The 16,538-nt window shown below is 44.2% G+C and overlaps 1 protein-coding gene across 1 annotated transcript in view; it reads right to left on the bottom strand.

Annotated features, from left to right (window-relative positions):
- LOC126183541 (uncharacterized) overlaps positions 1–16,538 on the bottom strand; it is a 452,784-nt gene that overhangs the window by 89,061 nt on the left and 347,185 nt on the right. Inside the window, exons 12-14 of the mRNA XM_049925611.1 lie at positions 13,083–13,142; positions 11,116–11,993; positions 10,844–11,006 (exon numbers count right to left, since the gene is read on the bottom strand). Of these exons, the coding sequence (XP_049781568.1) occupies positions 10,844–11,006; positions 11,116–11,993; positions 13,083–13,142 (1,101 nt within the window). The remainder of the gene's footprint in view (positions 1–10,843; positions 11,007–11,115; positions 11,994–13,082; positions 13,143–16,538) is intronic.

Below are 16,538 nucleotides of genomic sequence, written 5' to 3' on the forward strand. Positions count from 1 at the left end.
CTAAAAAAAATTTGTGTAGAGCAACATATGGAAGCATGTGCCACTGAACTTAAACTAAATGATGGCACTTTCATAATTGTAACAGTGTATAGGTTCCCCTCAGGGAATTTCCAGCTATTTCTAGAAAACTTGGATGCTTTGTTGTGCTATCTGTCAGACAGGGGAAGCAAATTATCATTTGTGGGGATTTCAATGTTGAGTCCCTGAAAGAGTGTAATAGAAAGAATGACCTTGTAGTATTACTCAGTTCTTTCAATTTGAGCTCCGTCATTGATTTTCCTACTCGGGTAACAAAGAACAGCAGTACAATGATAGATAACTGTTTTATAGACCAAGATAAGTTTAAGGACATAAATGCTTATCCTGTTGAGAATGGTCTTTCGGATCATGGTGCACAGCCAGTTACAGTACATGACATAGCTCCATGCAGTATATCAAATCAGACTTCCAAAGCAGTGCATTCAATTAACAATATAAATATTGCAAACTTTAGGGAAAGCCTACAGCAGCTAGACTGGGATGAAGTGTATAAGGAACCCAAAATGCAAACTTGAAATATAAATTATTTCACGATACATTTTTAAGGGTATTTGAAAATTGTTTTCACAAGAAAATAGTTAAACATAATTCCAAGAAAACATATAAAAAACCTTGGCTAACTAAAGGAATAAGAATATCTTGCAACCATAAAAGAGAACTGTATCTAACAGCAAGAGGGAGTACTGACCCCGAAATTGTTCAATAGTATAAAAACTATTGTGCGGTACTAAGAAAAGTTATTAAAAAGTCCAGAAGCATGTGTATCATGTCTGAGATCAGTAACTCTGATAATAAAATTAAAGCAATTTGGAATATTATTGAAAGGGAAACAGGGCAACCAAGAGCACAGGAAGACTTTAGTGCCATAAAACTGAATGACAAGTGTACTAACAAACAATCAGAAATTGAAAATATTTTCAATAATCATTTTTTAAATGTTGTGGAGAAAATAGGATCTAGATCTTCACTAGAAGAGGCAAGGCTACTAATAGAATAGGCCATACCTGTGCAGTTTGAAACAACTGTAATTCCACCAACCTCTCCCTCTGAAATCAGTAAAATAATAAACTCACTGCAAAGTAAAAGCTCTTACAGAATTGATGGCACTTCCAGCAAGGTACTTAAAGCTTGTTCCGCACAGGTAAGTAGGATTCTCAGCCACGTATGTAATAGCTCTTTGGAGCAGGGTGTTTTCCCTGATAGACTGAAATATGCCATTGTAAAACCATTGCATAAAAAGGGGGATATGTCGGATGTCAACAACTACCACCCAATCTCTCTTCTGACAGCTCTACCAAAAATTTTTGAGAAAGTAATGTATTCAAGAGTAGCCTCCCATATTTGTAAAAATAAAGTACTAACAAATTGTCAGTTTGGTTTTCAGAAAGGATTTTCAACAAAAATGCTATATACGCTTTCACTGATCAAATATCAAATGCCCTAAATAACCGGACATCACTCATTGGTATTTTTTGTGATCTCTCAAAGGCGTTTGATTGTGTAAATCATGGAATTCTTTTAGATAACTTAAATCATTATGGTTTGAGGGGGGCAGTGCTCAAATGGTTTAATTCATACTTAACTGGAAGAATGCAGAAAGGTGAAATAAGTGGTTCATGTAATGTTAAAACAACAGCTGATTCCTCAAACTGCGGGGCTATCAAGTACGGGGTCCCACAGGGTTTGGTCTTAGGTCCTTTACTGTTCTTGATATACATTAATGACTTACCATTCCACATTGATGAAGATGCAAAGTTAGTTCTTTTTGCTGATGATACAAGTATTGTAATAACATCCAAAAACCAAGAACTAAGTGGTGTAATTGTAAATGATGTCTTTCACAAAATTATTAAGTGGTTCTCAGCAAATGGACTCTCTTTAAATTTTGATAAAACACAGTATATACAGTTCCATACAGTAAATGACACAACTCCAGTAATAAATATAGACTTTGAACAGAAGTCTGTAGCTAAGGTAGAATTTTCAAAATTTTTAGGTGTGTCCATAGATGAGAGGTTAAACTGGAAGCAACACACTGATGGTCTGCTGAAACGTCTGATCTCAGCTATGTATGCTATTAGGGTTATTGCAAATTTTGGTGATAAGAATCTCAGTAAATTATCTTACTTTGCCTACTTTCATTCACTGCTTTCATGTGGCATCATATTCTGGGTTAATTCATCGTTCAGTAGAAAATTATTCATTGCTCAAAAACGTGTAATCAGAATAATTGATGGAGCCCACCCACGGTCATCCTGCAGACATCTATTTAAGGATCTAGGGATCCTCACAGTATATAAATTCACTTATGAAATTTGTTGTTAATAATTCAACCCAGTTCAAAAGTAATAGCAGTGTGCATAGCTATAACACCAGGAGAAAGGATGATCTTCACTATGCAGGGTTAAATCTGACTTTGGCACAGAAAGGGGTAAATTATGCTGCCACAAAAGTCTTTGGTCACCTACCAAAAAGCATCAAAAGCCTGACAGATAGCCAACTAACATTTAAAAGTAAATTAAAAGAATTTCTAGATGACAACTCCTTCTACTCACTGGCAGAATTTTTAGATATAAATTAAGCGAAAAAAAACTTAAACATTAGTGTCATGCAATATTTTGTGTAGTGTAATATCTTGTACAGACATCTTTTATTAACCTGACACGTTCCACATCATTACGAAGTGTTGTATTCATGATCTATGGAACAAGTATTAATATAATCTAATCTCATCTAATCTAATCTGATTGTCACATGGATGACAAAATGGTAGATATCAAAATAGATGACAGAGGATAGGAGAACAATTAAAATCGCTCGAAAGAGGTAAGGCCGCTGGAACTGATGGGATACCAGTTCGATTTTACACAGAGTACGAGAAGGAACTTGGCCCCCCTTCTTGCAGTGGTGTACCGTAGGTCTCTAGATGAGCGTAGCATTCCAAAGGATTGAAAATGGGCACAGATCACCCCCCTTTTTCAAGAAGGGACGTCGGACAGATGTGCAGAACTATAGACCTATATCTCTAACATCGATCAGATGTAGAATTTTGGAACACGTGTTATGTTCGAGTATAACGACTTTTCTGGAGAATAGAAATCTACTCTGTAGGAATCACCACGGGTTTCGAAAAAGACGATCGTATGAAACCCAGCTCGCACTATTGACTTCCGCAAGGCGTTTGATACAGTTCCCCACAGTTGTTTAATGAACAAAGTAAGAGCATATGGACTATCAGACCAATTGTGTGATTGAATTGAAAAGTTCCTGGATAACAGAACACAGCATGTCATTCTCAATGGAGAGAAGTCTTCCGCAGTAAGAGTGATTTCATGTGTGCCGCAAAGGAGTGTTGCAGGACTGTTGCTATTCACAATATTCATTAATGACCTTATGGATAACATTGGAAGTTCACTGAGGCTTTTTGTGGATGATGCTGTAGTATATCGAGAGGTTGTAACAATGGAAAATTGTACGGAAATGCAGGAGGATCTGCAGCGAATTGATGCATGGTTGCAGGGAATAGCAATTGAATCTCAATATAGACAAGTGTAATGGGCTGTGAATACATGGAAAGATTCTGTATCATTTACCTACAATATAGCAGGTCAGCAACTGGAAGCAGTTAATCCCATAAATTACCTGGGACTACGCATTAGGAGTGATTTAAAATGGAATGATCATATAAAGTTGATCGTCGGTAAAGCAGATGCTAGACAGATTCATTGGAAGAATCCTAAGAAAATGCAATCCGAAAACAAAGGAAGTAGGTTACAGTACACTTGTTCGCCCACTGCTTGAATATTGCTCACCAGTGTGGGATACGTACTAGATAGGGTTGATAGAAGAGATAGAGAAGATCCCTCGGAGAGCAGCGCGCTTCGTTACAGGATCATTTAGTAACTGTGAAAGTGTTACGGAGATGATAGATAAACTCCAGTGGAAGACTCTGCAGGAGAGACGCTCAGTAGCTCGGTACGGGCTTTTATTGAAGTTTCGAGAACATACCTTCACCCAGGAGTCAATCAGTATATTGCTCCCTCCTACGTATATCTCACGAAGAGACCATGAGGCTAAAATCAGAGAGATTAGAGCCCATGCAGAGGAATACTGACAATCTTTCTTTCCACGAACAATACAAGACTGGAATAGAAGGGAGGACCAATAGAGGTCCTCAAAGTACCATCCGCCACACACTGGCGGGTGGCTGGCGGAGTATGGATGTAGATGTAGATTTTATATAATGTTTTGTATTAACAGGCACAGTGAAAACATAAAAACTAACCAGTACACAAACAGCAACTGGGTATTGCTGCTGTGTGGCAGAGTAATTGTCATATTTTCTATTTTGCTGTACCTCTTAATCTGTATCTTTAAGCTGAATCTCACTTTAGACAAACTTCATTGGAATTACACGTTATACAGGTGGTGCAGTGGCTAGCACACTGGACTCGCATTCGGGAGGATGACGGTTCAATCCCGTGCCTGACTCATCCTGATTTAGGTTTTCCGTAAATTCCCTAAATTGCTCCAGGCAAATGCCAGGATGGTTCCTTTGAAAGGGCACGGCCAACTTCCTTCCCTGTCCTTCTATAATCCGATGACCTCGCTGTCTGGTCTCCTCCCCCAAACAACCTAACTCACACCCAGCTCCCGCTCTCACTCTCTGCCTCACCTCCCCTTCCACCTCTCCCTCTCCACCTCACCTCCCTCCCTCCCCCTCTCCACCAAAACCCCCAACCCCTCTTCCTCTCTGCCTCCATCCACTCCCCCTCCACCACAACCCCCACCCACCCTCTGCTGCAACCCCCCATCTCCTCCCCCTCTCCACCTCAACCCTTCGCCACCACTCCCTTTCCACCTCACCCCCTCCCGGGATAGATGGCGTGGGATTGAACCACCGTCCTTCCGAATGTGAATCTACTGTTCTATCCACTAGCCACTGCACCCCTCACTCGGTGTAGGAGCGAGGGATGGGGGGGGGGGGGGGAGCAAGATAGAGAGGAGAAAAGACTAGAGGGGCAAGAGAGGGGGTCGAGGGGGGGTCGAGGGGGATAAAGGGGGCGGCGGCCAGAGGGGGGAAGGGGGGCGAGTGGGCATAGGGAATGGTGGGTGGAATGGGAGAGGGTGAGAGGACATGGGGGAGAGGACAGGGGGGAGAGCAGGGGGGGGAAATAGAGGGGCAGAGCTGGGGGATCAGAGAAGGAGAGCAGGGGGGGAATAGGGGGGGAGATGGGGCGATCAGAGGGGGGGAGATGGGGCGATCAGAGGGGGGGAGATGGGGCGATCAGAGGGGGGGAGATGGGGCGATCAGAGGGGGGGGAGATGGGGCGATCAGGAGGGGGGAGATGGGGCGATCAGGAGGGGGGGAGATGGGGCGATCAGGGGGGGGGAGATGGGGCGATCAGAGGGGGGGAGATGGGGCGATCAGAGGGGGGGGGGAGATGGGGCGATCAGAGGGGGGGAGATGGGGCGATCAGAGGGGGGGGAGATGGGGCGATCAGAGGGGGGGAGATGGGGCGATCAGAGGAGGGGGAGATGGGGCGATCAGAGGGGGGGGAGATGGGGCGATCAGAGGGGGGGAGATGGGGCGATCAGAGGGGGGGAGATGGGGCGATCAGAGGGGGGGAGATGGGGCGATCAGAGGGGGGAGATGGGGCGATCAGAGGGGGGGGAGATGGGGCGATCAGAGGGGGGGAGATGGGGCGATCAGAGGGGGGGAGATGGGGCGATCAGAGGGGGGGGGGAGATGGGGCGATCAGAGGGGGGGGAGATGGGGGGGAGATGGGGCGATCAGAGGGGGGGAGATGGGGCGATCAGAGGGGGGGGAGATGGGGGGGAGATGGGGCGATCAGAGGGGGGGAGATGGGGGAGGAGAGGGAACGAGAGAGTGAATGGGAAAGAGAGGGAGGGGGAAAGAGGGCGAAAGAGAGGGAGGGGGAAAGAGGGGGGAGGGAGGGAGGAAGGGGGAGGGAGGGGGAAAGATGGGGGAGGGAGGGAGAAAGGGGGAGGGAGGGAGAAAGGGGGGCGAGGGAGAAGGAGGGGCGAGGGAGAAGGAGGGGCGAGGGAGAAGGAGGGGCGAGGGAGAAGGAGGGGCGAGGGAGAAGGAGGGGCGAGGGAGAAGGAGGGGCGAGGGAGAAGGAGGGGCGAGGGAGAAGGAGGGGCCAGGGAGAAGGAGGGGCCAGGGAGAAGGAGGGGCCAGGGAGAAGGAGGGGCCAGGGAGAAGGAGGGGCCAGGGAGAAGGAGGGGCCAGGGAGAAGGAGGGGCCAGGGAGAAGGAGGGGCCAGGGAGAAGGAGGGGCCAGGGAGAAGGAGGGGCCAGGGAGAAGGAGGGGCCAGGGAGAAAGAGGGGCCAGGGAGAAGGAGGGGCCAGGGAGAAAGAGGGGCCAGGGAGAAAGAGGGGCCAGGGAGAAAGAGGGGCCAGGGAGAAAGAGGGGCCAGGGAGAAAGAGGGGCCAGGGAGAAAGAGGGGCCAGGGAGAAAGAGGGGCCAGGGAGAAAGAGGGGCCAGGGAGAAAGAGGGGCCAGGGAGAAAGAGGGGCCAGGGAGAAAGAGGGGCCAGGGAGAAAGAGGGGCCAGGGAGAAAGAGGGGCCAGGGAGAAAGAGGGGCCAGGGAGAAAGAGGGGCCAGGGAGAAAGAGGGGCCAGGGAGAAAGAGGGGCCAGGGAGAAAGAGGGGCCAGGGAGAAAGAGGGGCCAGGGAGAAAGAGGGGCCAGGGAGAAAGAGGGGCCAGGGAGAAAGAGGGGCCAGGGAGAAAGAGGGGGAGGGAGAAAGAGGGGGAGGGAGAAAGAGGGGGAGGGAGAAAGAGGGGGAGGGAGAAAGAGGGGGAGGGAGAAAGAGGGGGAGGGAGAAAGAGGGGGAGGGAGAAAGAGGGGGAGGGAGAAAGAGGGGAGGGAGTAGAGGGGGGAGAAAGAGGGGGAGGGAGAAAGAGGGGGAGGGAGAAAGGGGGAAAGAGAGGGAGAGAGAAAGGAGGAAAGTGAGGGAGAGGGAAAGACAGGGAGGGAGAAAGAAAGGGGGGAAAGAGGAGAAAGAAAGGTGGGAAAGGGAGGGAGAAAGAGAGGGGGAAAGAGAGGGGGAAAGAGAGGGGGAAAGAGGGGAAAAGAGAGGGAGAAAGAGAGGGAGAAAGAAAGGGGGAAAGAGGGGAAAAGAGAGGGAGAAAGAAAGGGGGAAAGAAGGGGAAAGATGAAAAAAGAGAGGGGGAAAGAGGGGAAAAGAAAGGGAGAAAGAAAGGGGGAAAGATAGTTGTATCATATTGTCATTTTCAATTTTTTAATAAGAATTTCAACATGTGTCTTTTAAGTGGTTATGTGGATGCATTTCTGTAATTCACTATTTGCACTGACGTTGCAGTTTTCCTTGTCTATGTTTGGTAGGCATTGGAGGGTAAATGCACTGGGCTTTGTCTATACCAGTTTTTTTCCCTTGTCTTCTAGTGTATGTTAAATGTCTTTCTGAGTGTTGCTCAGCTTCACTTGAAATGTGTTAGATCAGATTTTAGTTTTGTTTTTGTTTTTACTGATGGCCTTGCATCTTACTGATGTATTGCTTTTTATCCATGAGATCCACTGCATTTTCTGCTCATGTGATGATGGTGTTGTGTTCCTGAAGTTTCTTTTGAAGTTTTCTCAGTGTTATGGAATCTGCATTGTTTTGGTTTACTGTGTTTTCTTTCACTTATGTTATTGATTTCATTATTAACTAGCTCTCTCTTCAGGCCTAACTTCACCTAACTTTTGTGTGTGTGTGTGTGTGTGTGTGTGTGTGTGTGTGTGTGTGTGAGAGAGAGAGAGAGAGAGAGAGAGAGAGAGAGAGAGCCTTCAGACTCAGTTATGAGGTTCCCTACGTATTTGTCATTTATTTGCGTGCTGGTGATGTGTTTCAGACGTTGTTCAATCAGTTTTACTGCTTTTCTATGCAAAACAGTGTCAGTGAGGTTGATTAGCATCGGACAGAAGTGATTTTATCGTTAGACTAGATGTAATTTGCAGCTGTGTTACGTGTTTGTTTAGTTTTTAAATTTGCAAACTTTCTTCAGTGAGTTCTTTTTTTAAATTTTTTTTCTATATATGTACAATTTTCAACTTGCTATCAGGATAGAAGGAAACAGTAGTATTATTCAAAACTTTCATAGCATTATGATGTGCTTTATGTACTTCCTCATTTATTGCTTGCGTTTTGGCATAAATAGACTTGATTTCATTGTTTAGCCAAATTTATTTTTCTATTTATTTCATCTTTTGTGCACTGGATAAGTTGTTTTTAACCTGTACATAAATATATTAAGGTATAACATTAATTGATCTGTAAATGATGTTAACTTTATAAGCTGGGCAGTTTTATGTAGGTTGAGATGATATATCCTTTTAAACTTTATGTACAGGCCATTTGGAAATGCCTCACAAGGCATCCATAATATGTTTGTTTGCATGACCGTCTGTCACAACTGTTAAAATTAGAATCAAGTAGCTCAAAAATTCGGCTAAACAATATAATGAAGTCTCATGACACAATAAAAGTGCAGTTAAAAAGTTTAAAATGTGGTCCACAGTGAATCCAAATATGTCAGACCAATGTAAAAGGTGATCAGTGTATTTCGTTCACAGGATGCTATTGGCTACAAATTACCATAAACGGAAATTGTATTACTGATTGCTTTCATCCCTCGCATGCAACAAAAAGTATAATCAGCAGTGACCAGAAAGTAACTGACAATGTCTGATCCAGAAACATACTCTCAACTAACATCAAATTTGTTTATTTCTTTATTTTTTAGAGCAAAGAATACATGTAGTACAGTAGGTGTTACCAACTTTTAGTTATAAGTACTGTTAGCAACACGTCACTTTGAGTATGGGTTACTGAAATCACATCAGAAACTATTTAATGAAAAGCCATCTGTAAACCTCTCCAGATTCATAACAACTGTTAATTTTCAGAGAACTCTCGAAGGCAAAAATAATTTTTACACCTACAATAATGTTTGTCTCAAAGGTGACAAATTCTAGAGTGACAGAAGAAATACACAGCACAGGCTGAGACAGGTTGCATTGGTAGCCCCAGCCCAGGTAGGTGTCCAAACACAGGCTACTCAGCAGAGGTACACACATTAGGTGACAGTGATGCAGTGCTCAGCTCAACACATAGCAAACAAGTCTGCACCAGCCAAAGGGTTAATCTGACTTTGTGGAGATCCCAAACCCTCCTAGTACTCAATATTGTGTCGTACAAGTATTCTGCATGTGATCTCCTTTATAGATGATGTACACTTACCTACAAATATGCCAATAAGCTGAAATCATCCATTTGCTTCACCGCAACTGACCTTACATGCTTACTCCATTTAATGTGGATTCGCAACATTACACCTAGGTACTGAATAGATGTGACTGCATCAAACAGCACACCACTTATTCTGTACTCTAACACCACAAAATTGTTTTCGCTACATATTTGCATTAACTTACGTATGGCCAGAAGTGGCTCCAATAATTTTTTGCAGAACTTAAATTATCAGGAAGCACCTCAAATATTTTGACATGGATTTGACTAATGACAGTCAAGATTTTAGAACTGTCAACACAGAGTGACGTTTTTGAAACACATGTGAGACACAAGGCTGTGCCTTCAAATGCCAATTACCTCCATGTAGTACAGATCTGGAGGTGTCGCTTCTACAGATTACAGCTCTTATGGGATTCTACAAGGCTCAACAAGCTGAGCTAAAGAGAAATCATAGCAGTCTCAATGCAATTTCAATGTCCCACTTCATGTAATGAAAGGGACTCAAGAGAGTCACTGAACCCTTACTGTCAAGACTCTGTATCTCCCTTATTATGATCAGATGTATCATTATTCAGTGTTTAACATCTCATAGTATTACAGGTAGTACTGTGTTTCTGGCATTGGTGATTTTTTCCATTGTAGTAACACAATGCTAAGTTTGTTAATGTCTCACTAGAGTGCACTTGAATGCGTCACCACATAGCACAAGTTTCATGAATGATTAGATGAAATAAGGACACATATGTGTCATTACTTTCAGCTGGTAACAAGTTCCTTGCTTGCTAAAGGTATTTTTTTGATAAAGCGTGTTATTTGCAAGTCTCTTTTTGTTTCTTGAGGTCAATTTTGACCATTTCCTCAATGTGTGTGTTAGAACTTCCAAAACCATGTATTTTGCAATACAATTGACGGGAGACAACAGAATCACTAGGACTCACCAGCACTCGATTATTTGACCACACTGGTTAACAGTTTCACAGCTTTCCTCGGTGTGAACCCTAGTTTAGGAGCTACACAATCTCCATATTCTTGTTGCAAGACTGTTGTTCCGGTGGAGGGCTTCTGCCTATCTTTTGAAAGCCTGGGGGTAGAGCTTCCACTTGGTAAATTACTCTATGTCATCAGTATGAATGTGTGGATCCCAGGAATACATAATGAGTCACTGTAAGTCTTCCTCATCTGTTTCCATAATTGCATGGTTTCAATCAAAAGGGAGGAAAATTAATGTTTAAATGTACTACCAGGAATATACTTAATTTTTAAAGCACAGCAATGATATTTCAATCTGAATATCACACTTACTCAATTTATATACCTGTATGAGAGAATAGTGAACAATAACTCTATACCTGATCGAACTTGGGGTACCGAGTCTGTGATGAGGTATTATTTGTATTTAAATAAAGATCAATTATAAAATGATTGTGCAATAACACCAAGCATTTTGTAATAAAATCACATACACTCTTGTACACTTTACTAATGCAAGCTGGGAGATGAGTAGTGTATGAAACTACATAACTTGCCTGTCTGTGTTAACCGAGACTGCAGATGTGGACGACAAGATATTCCTTTACTGTGTAAAATTGGTTTAGTTAAAACACTGGCGTTTTTCATTTCTGGTGGCTCCTCTGGTTCAATACAAACAACCTCCTTCACTAGTACCCTCATTACTGTAGCATCTGATTCCTGCAATGTTTTATTCCATGAAACGTTCATCACATAAACTCTCAAAAATAATTTATTTAAAAAATGGCATTTGACAAACAAAAAGAAAAAGGTTCATCTTAGCTATTACCATATGTGACACTGGTTTCCCACTTCCTCCAGGAGTTGTGGTTCCCGTTCCTGAACTAGTCGTACCAGCCAATGCTGGTGATGAATTCTCTGGTAATTCTTCCGGTATCACCCTCCATGACTGAGAAGATGATTGTTGTGAGGCAGCTTTTTTACTAGAATCTGTTGGTACACCAGTTGCAAGGGCTAAAGCAGTCTCTACAGAAAAGATTTCACCTACTGTCGAAGGTTTCGCTAAAAACTTTTCTGGAACCATTGAAATGGGCTGATTTTTTTGTGCATCCACTGAAACATCTGGTCCATCTCCACTATCAGGTAACACAGCATCCACAGTCGAAGTTCCAACGAATGCATTCGATACAAGTGCTACCGATGCAGCACTTGCAGAAGGTACCATCGAATTAGTTGTAGCTGTCCCAACTGCAGCAGTTACAGGCAACACACCAGACGGTAGGTTTTCTGAAAATGTATCTAATACCACAGGTAAACCTTGTGGACTCGAGGTAGCTCGTTTTCTTGTTTCAATTTTATTTATTTCTGTGTCTATGAATTCACTCACAGGCACTGGTGCACTAATTGGCACAGGTTGTTTTGTTGCCAGGTCATTCAGAACAGCTTGAACTCTTGATGAAATGGCAAGAGTTGAAGTCAATGATCCACTGGACAGTGGTGTTACCACTTGTGGTTTTGTGACTGACTGTGCACCAAGGTTCATAGATACACCTGAAGATTCCTCTGACGTGACAGGAACTGTATCTGTAGGTACACACCCACCAGCCTCCCCATCACTCCCAATAGGCAGACCAGTGCTAGCATTTTGATGAGATCGTGATAATGATGTTACTGATGAAATTACTGGCGCTGTACCCCTCTTTTGTGCTGAAAAAAGAAAATCATTATTTTACAAAATGTGGAAGTAATAAATAAAACATTATAGTGCAAAATAGAGATGAATTTCAGTACTAATAGCAGTACACATAAATGGTTACTGCCTGACAAGTTACAAATAATTTCCCCGGTGAACACTTTTCTCTACAATCAGTGGCTACTTTCCCTTATAATTTTTTCTATCACCATCCAGAATGGGGAATAAATGTGTAGGGTATGTCCTTTTTGAGAATTCCAAATTATGAGGCTGTCAATCTTCTGTTAGTATCTAACTTATTTTACAATTCCATTTATAGAGGAGAACCTAAACTGTGCTACTTAAAACAAGAAGCAAATGCACATGTCGTAACTACATAATGAAAATTTGTTGAGATCAGGACTCATATCCAGTTTTCCTGCTTTACATGAGCAGACATCATAACCATTTGGCTTCTTCATTGTCATAAGTTTTGTTCCTGTTACTTTTGAACAAACAATGATAGTTCTCCATTCTGGACATTATTTCATGTTATTGCACCGATTTACTGCGTATTACCTCCGCTCATTTTATACGAGTGAAATGAATGTAGTTGTTATATCCCTTGTTGCATGGGAAGCCACAGTTCATCATATCCATTCCTCTTTAGATCCTATTACAGGTTCTGTGTGCACGCATGCATGATATATATATATATATATATATATATATATATATATGTGTTTGTGTGCATATCAACTGCCTCCTACCTGAAACTGTTGATTGGTTGGAGGCTTTCACAGCAGTGTACTGAATGATTTACTATTTCTTTTTCCTACTTAAGTGGCCCCTTCTTCTCCTTTGTACTGTGTTTATTTTGTGTAACTGTGAAAGAGCATTGTTGTACATCATCTCAGCTTTCTGAATTGTTCTATAAAGTGTGATTTTGAAGAGTTCATCGGTTATCACTCATCAAGTAATTCACACAGGTTCAACATTTGATTTTTAACATCCCTTTCCATATAAAACAATGTTTCACACACACATATTATGAAACAGTTCACTGCTGTATGTTTACTGTTAATATTTTTATGGCACTGAATTAAATAGATAGATTTACATACCAAGATCATTTGCAGGAGCTGAAGTAGAATTTTTATGGCTACCTGCTTTCTTTGGACCACCTATAAGAAAACAAACATTTTTGTGAGAATGTAATGCATGCTGGAACAGTGTTTCTAAGGGAAATAGTCTTACTGAAGTCAACCTTAATTGTTAAAGAATATTTCACAAAAGCAAAGCAGCACTCTTCAAAAAATGATTTTCATTTCACAACAAATTACATACAGCATTCCTGGACCAAGTCAGTTTCTAAATTTCCATCACAGAGAAGACTGACAGAAAACCTATGCCATTATAAATTTATAGCACAACATAGTAATACAAGCTACTTGAATGTACAGTGTGTAGATGGATGAGAAAGAGTAGGTAGGTCAGTCAAGAAGAGAGACTGGGTGGGCCAAATGGGACAATTTTGTGAGTATTTTGTTATAAGGAACCTGTGGTCTTTGATGGTTTGTTCGGTGCACTTTCATTTTGTTTCATTAATTACTCCCAGTAATCTCTTTATCTTCATTGCATGGCAGATATTTACACGACAATGAAAATGTCAATGGCATGTGCTTTGAGTTTTGTTGGGAAACAAACCTGTTCCATTCACTCACAGTCCTTGCACTCAGTAGTACTCAGTTCTGTCTTTGGTTTGTTTCTTCTAGCAGTGCTAGTTGTATGCTGAGAGAGAGGTATGATGACTAGGGGGTGCAGGTGCAAGAAAGGGGCAGAGGGCATGAGAGGAAGGGGTGGGGTGGAGGGAGGCCAGAGGAAAAGGTAGGGTGGAGGGTGGCAAAAGGAAGGGCCGGAGTAGGGGGCGAGAGGAAGGGCCGGAGTAGGGGGCGAGAGGAAGGGGTCCGTGGAGGGAGGCGAGAGGAAGGGCCAAGATGTGGGTGGCAAGAGGAAAGATCAAGGTGGGGAGTGGTGGGGGGAGGGAGGTAGAGGCGTGGAAGGGGGGGGGGCGAGAGGAATGGGGTGGTAGGAGGGGGCGAGAGGAATGGGCGTGGGGGGGGGGGGGGGGTGAGAGGAATGGGCGTGTTTGTGTGTGTGGGGGGCAAGAGGAATGTGCGCGGGGGGTGGGAGAGGAATGTGTGTGTGTGGGGGGCGAGAGGAATGGGTGTGGGGGTGGGTGAGAGGAATTGGGGGGGGGGGGGAGAGGAAAGGGTGGAGCAGGGAGCAGTGGGATTGAGATGGAGGGGCTGGGCGGTGTGGGGTGAGTGTGGGGTGAGTGCGGGGTGGGGTGGGGCGAGGTGAAGTGAGGTGAGGTGAGGTGAGGTGAGAGAGTATGGGGCTGGGCAGTGTGGGGGTGAGGGGGGCGAGTGCGGGGTGGGGTGAGAGAGTATGAGGGAGGGCTTTTTTTTTTCTTTTTATTTTTTCCCCTTCCTTTTGGGGGGGGGGGGGCGCAAAACATCATTGGTCATAAGTGCTCAGTATGGAACCATAGAATGCTGGGACCACGAGGGTAAAAAACCATTTCAAGGTCCAATACAGAAAGGAAGAAACAACAAATTTAAAACGTCGACAAGTAACCGGAGTCACGAGGTAGAAATCAAATCTCTTTTATCATATTACTGGTTTTTAAAAACTTAAAACTCGAGCCACAGCTTGCATGTCATCCGCTAAAATGTCCAGCAAAGCGGGCGGCAGCCCGACCCTGAGATGTAAGTGGGTAAAACAGGGGCACAAGATCAGGCTGGCTGGCTTCAGAAATGACAGTTGGGTGCAGGGTCGCCACTCAACAAGTGGCGGTGATCGCAGACAGGCGGACGGAAGTCGACCAGGGTGTTGGGAGAGGTTTGACTTCTCTGAGTTTGTTCCCATGAAGGGAGCACCAATGGTCATGCCAAAGTGACCTGATACACTGATAGAGAAAAGTATTAATATCTTGCAAGGAAACAGAGTAAGAGGCGGGCTGACCGAGATGGACTGCAGCCTTGGCTGCAGCATCAGCAGAATCATTCCCAGGCACACCAACATGGCCAGGAACCCACATGAACTTCACTTGGGCTCCCCCCCATCTAGGAACAAATGGAGGCAGTCCTGGATCCATTGACCAATGTCGTGGACTCGATCTGGATCATCCAGACTGTGAAGGGCAGTGAGGGAGTCAGAGCAGATCACACAGTGAGTGAGCTGGTGCCTCCGGATGTAGTGAACAGCCTGATAGGGGGAAAAAAGCTCTACAATAAAAATTGTGCACTAGTCTAGAAGCCGGTATTGAAACTTATCATCCCTGACGACAAAAGCACAGCCGACACTGTGGATGGACTTGGAACCATCCGTGTACAAAAATATGCTATTGGCAAGTTGTGAGCGAAGTTCGAGAAATTTGCAGTGATAGGTAAGCTCAGGAGTTGAATCCTTTGAGAATGAGCTGAGGTCAAAAGGAACACAAACCTGTGCCTGAAGCCAAAGTGGCAAAGGGCTCTCACGCATTCGGAAAGTGGCAGGAAATGTAAACTGCAGCTGCTGAAGCAGGTGACGAAAGCAGACGCCAGGAGGCTGCAGAGAAGAGACTTACATCTCATATTGGTGGTCAAGAATGTCATCAAAAAATGCGTCAAAGATTTGGTGGCCTGAAACGGAAGATGGCCGACATGCATACATACTGAGTAGGATGTCGCGCTGGTATGACACTGGTAGTTCACCGGCTTCTGTGTAGAGACTCTCAACTGGGCTAGCATGGAAGGCACCAATGGCAAGACGGATCCCCAAATGGTGTATTGTATTTACACGGCGTAAGATAGATGGCCCTGCAGAGGAGTAGACAATGCATCCATAATCCAACCTGGAGCGGACAATAGATTGATAGCGGCGGAGAAGGACAGTCCGGTCAGGTCCCCAAGAGGTACCACTCAATACATGAAGGACATTGAGGGACCAGGTGCAGCATGCAACCATGTAGGACACGTGGGGAGACCAACTAAGTTTCCTACTGAACGTAAGCCCTAAGAACTTCGTTGCACCCACGAACGGGAGAGCATTTTGGCCCAATCGCAAGGACGGTGGAAGAAACGCCTTGTTCCACCAGAAGTTGACGAAAATGGATTTGGTAGCAGAAAAGTGGAAACCATTTGTGACACTCCACAAACAGAGATGGTCCAGACAACGCTGAAGACAGTGTTGCAGGAGACATTTCCGCGGGGAGCTGCAATAAATAGCAAAGTCGTCAACGAAAAGAGAGCCGGAAATGCCAGCTGGAAGGTAGTCCATAATTGGGTTGATGGCTATAATGAAGAGGACGATACTCAGTACAGAGCTCTGAGGCTCCCCATTCTCCTATGATAGGTGTGGGATAAGGGGGAACCCACACATACCCAGAAATCTGTCTGTTAAAAATTCCCGGATTAAAGTGGGAAGCTGACCGCGAAGGCCCCATGTGTGCATAGTACGTAGAATGCCTGTCCGCCAACAAGTATCATAGGCTTTCTCCAAGTCAAAGAATACGCCCACTGTTTGTTGCTTCTGCA

Source organism: Schistocerca cancellata, chromosome 4 (assembly GCF_023864275.1).
Source record: "Schistocerca cancellata isolate TAMUIC-IGC-003103 chromosome 4, iqSchCanc2.1, whole genome shotgun sequence".
NCBI classification, from domain to species: domain Eukaryota; kingdom Metazoa; phylum Arthropoda; class Insecta; order Orthoptera; family Acrididae; genus Schistocerca; species Schistocerca cancellata.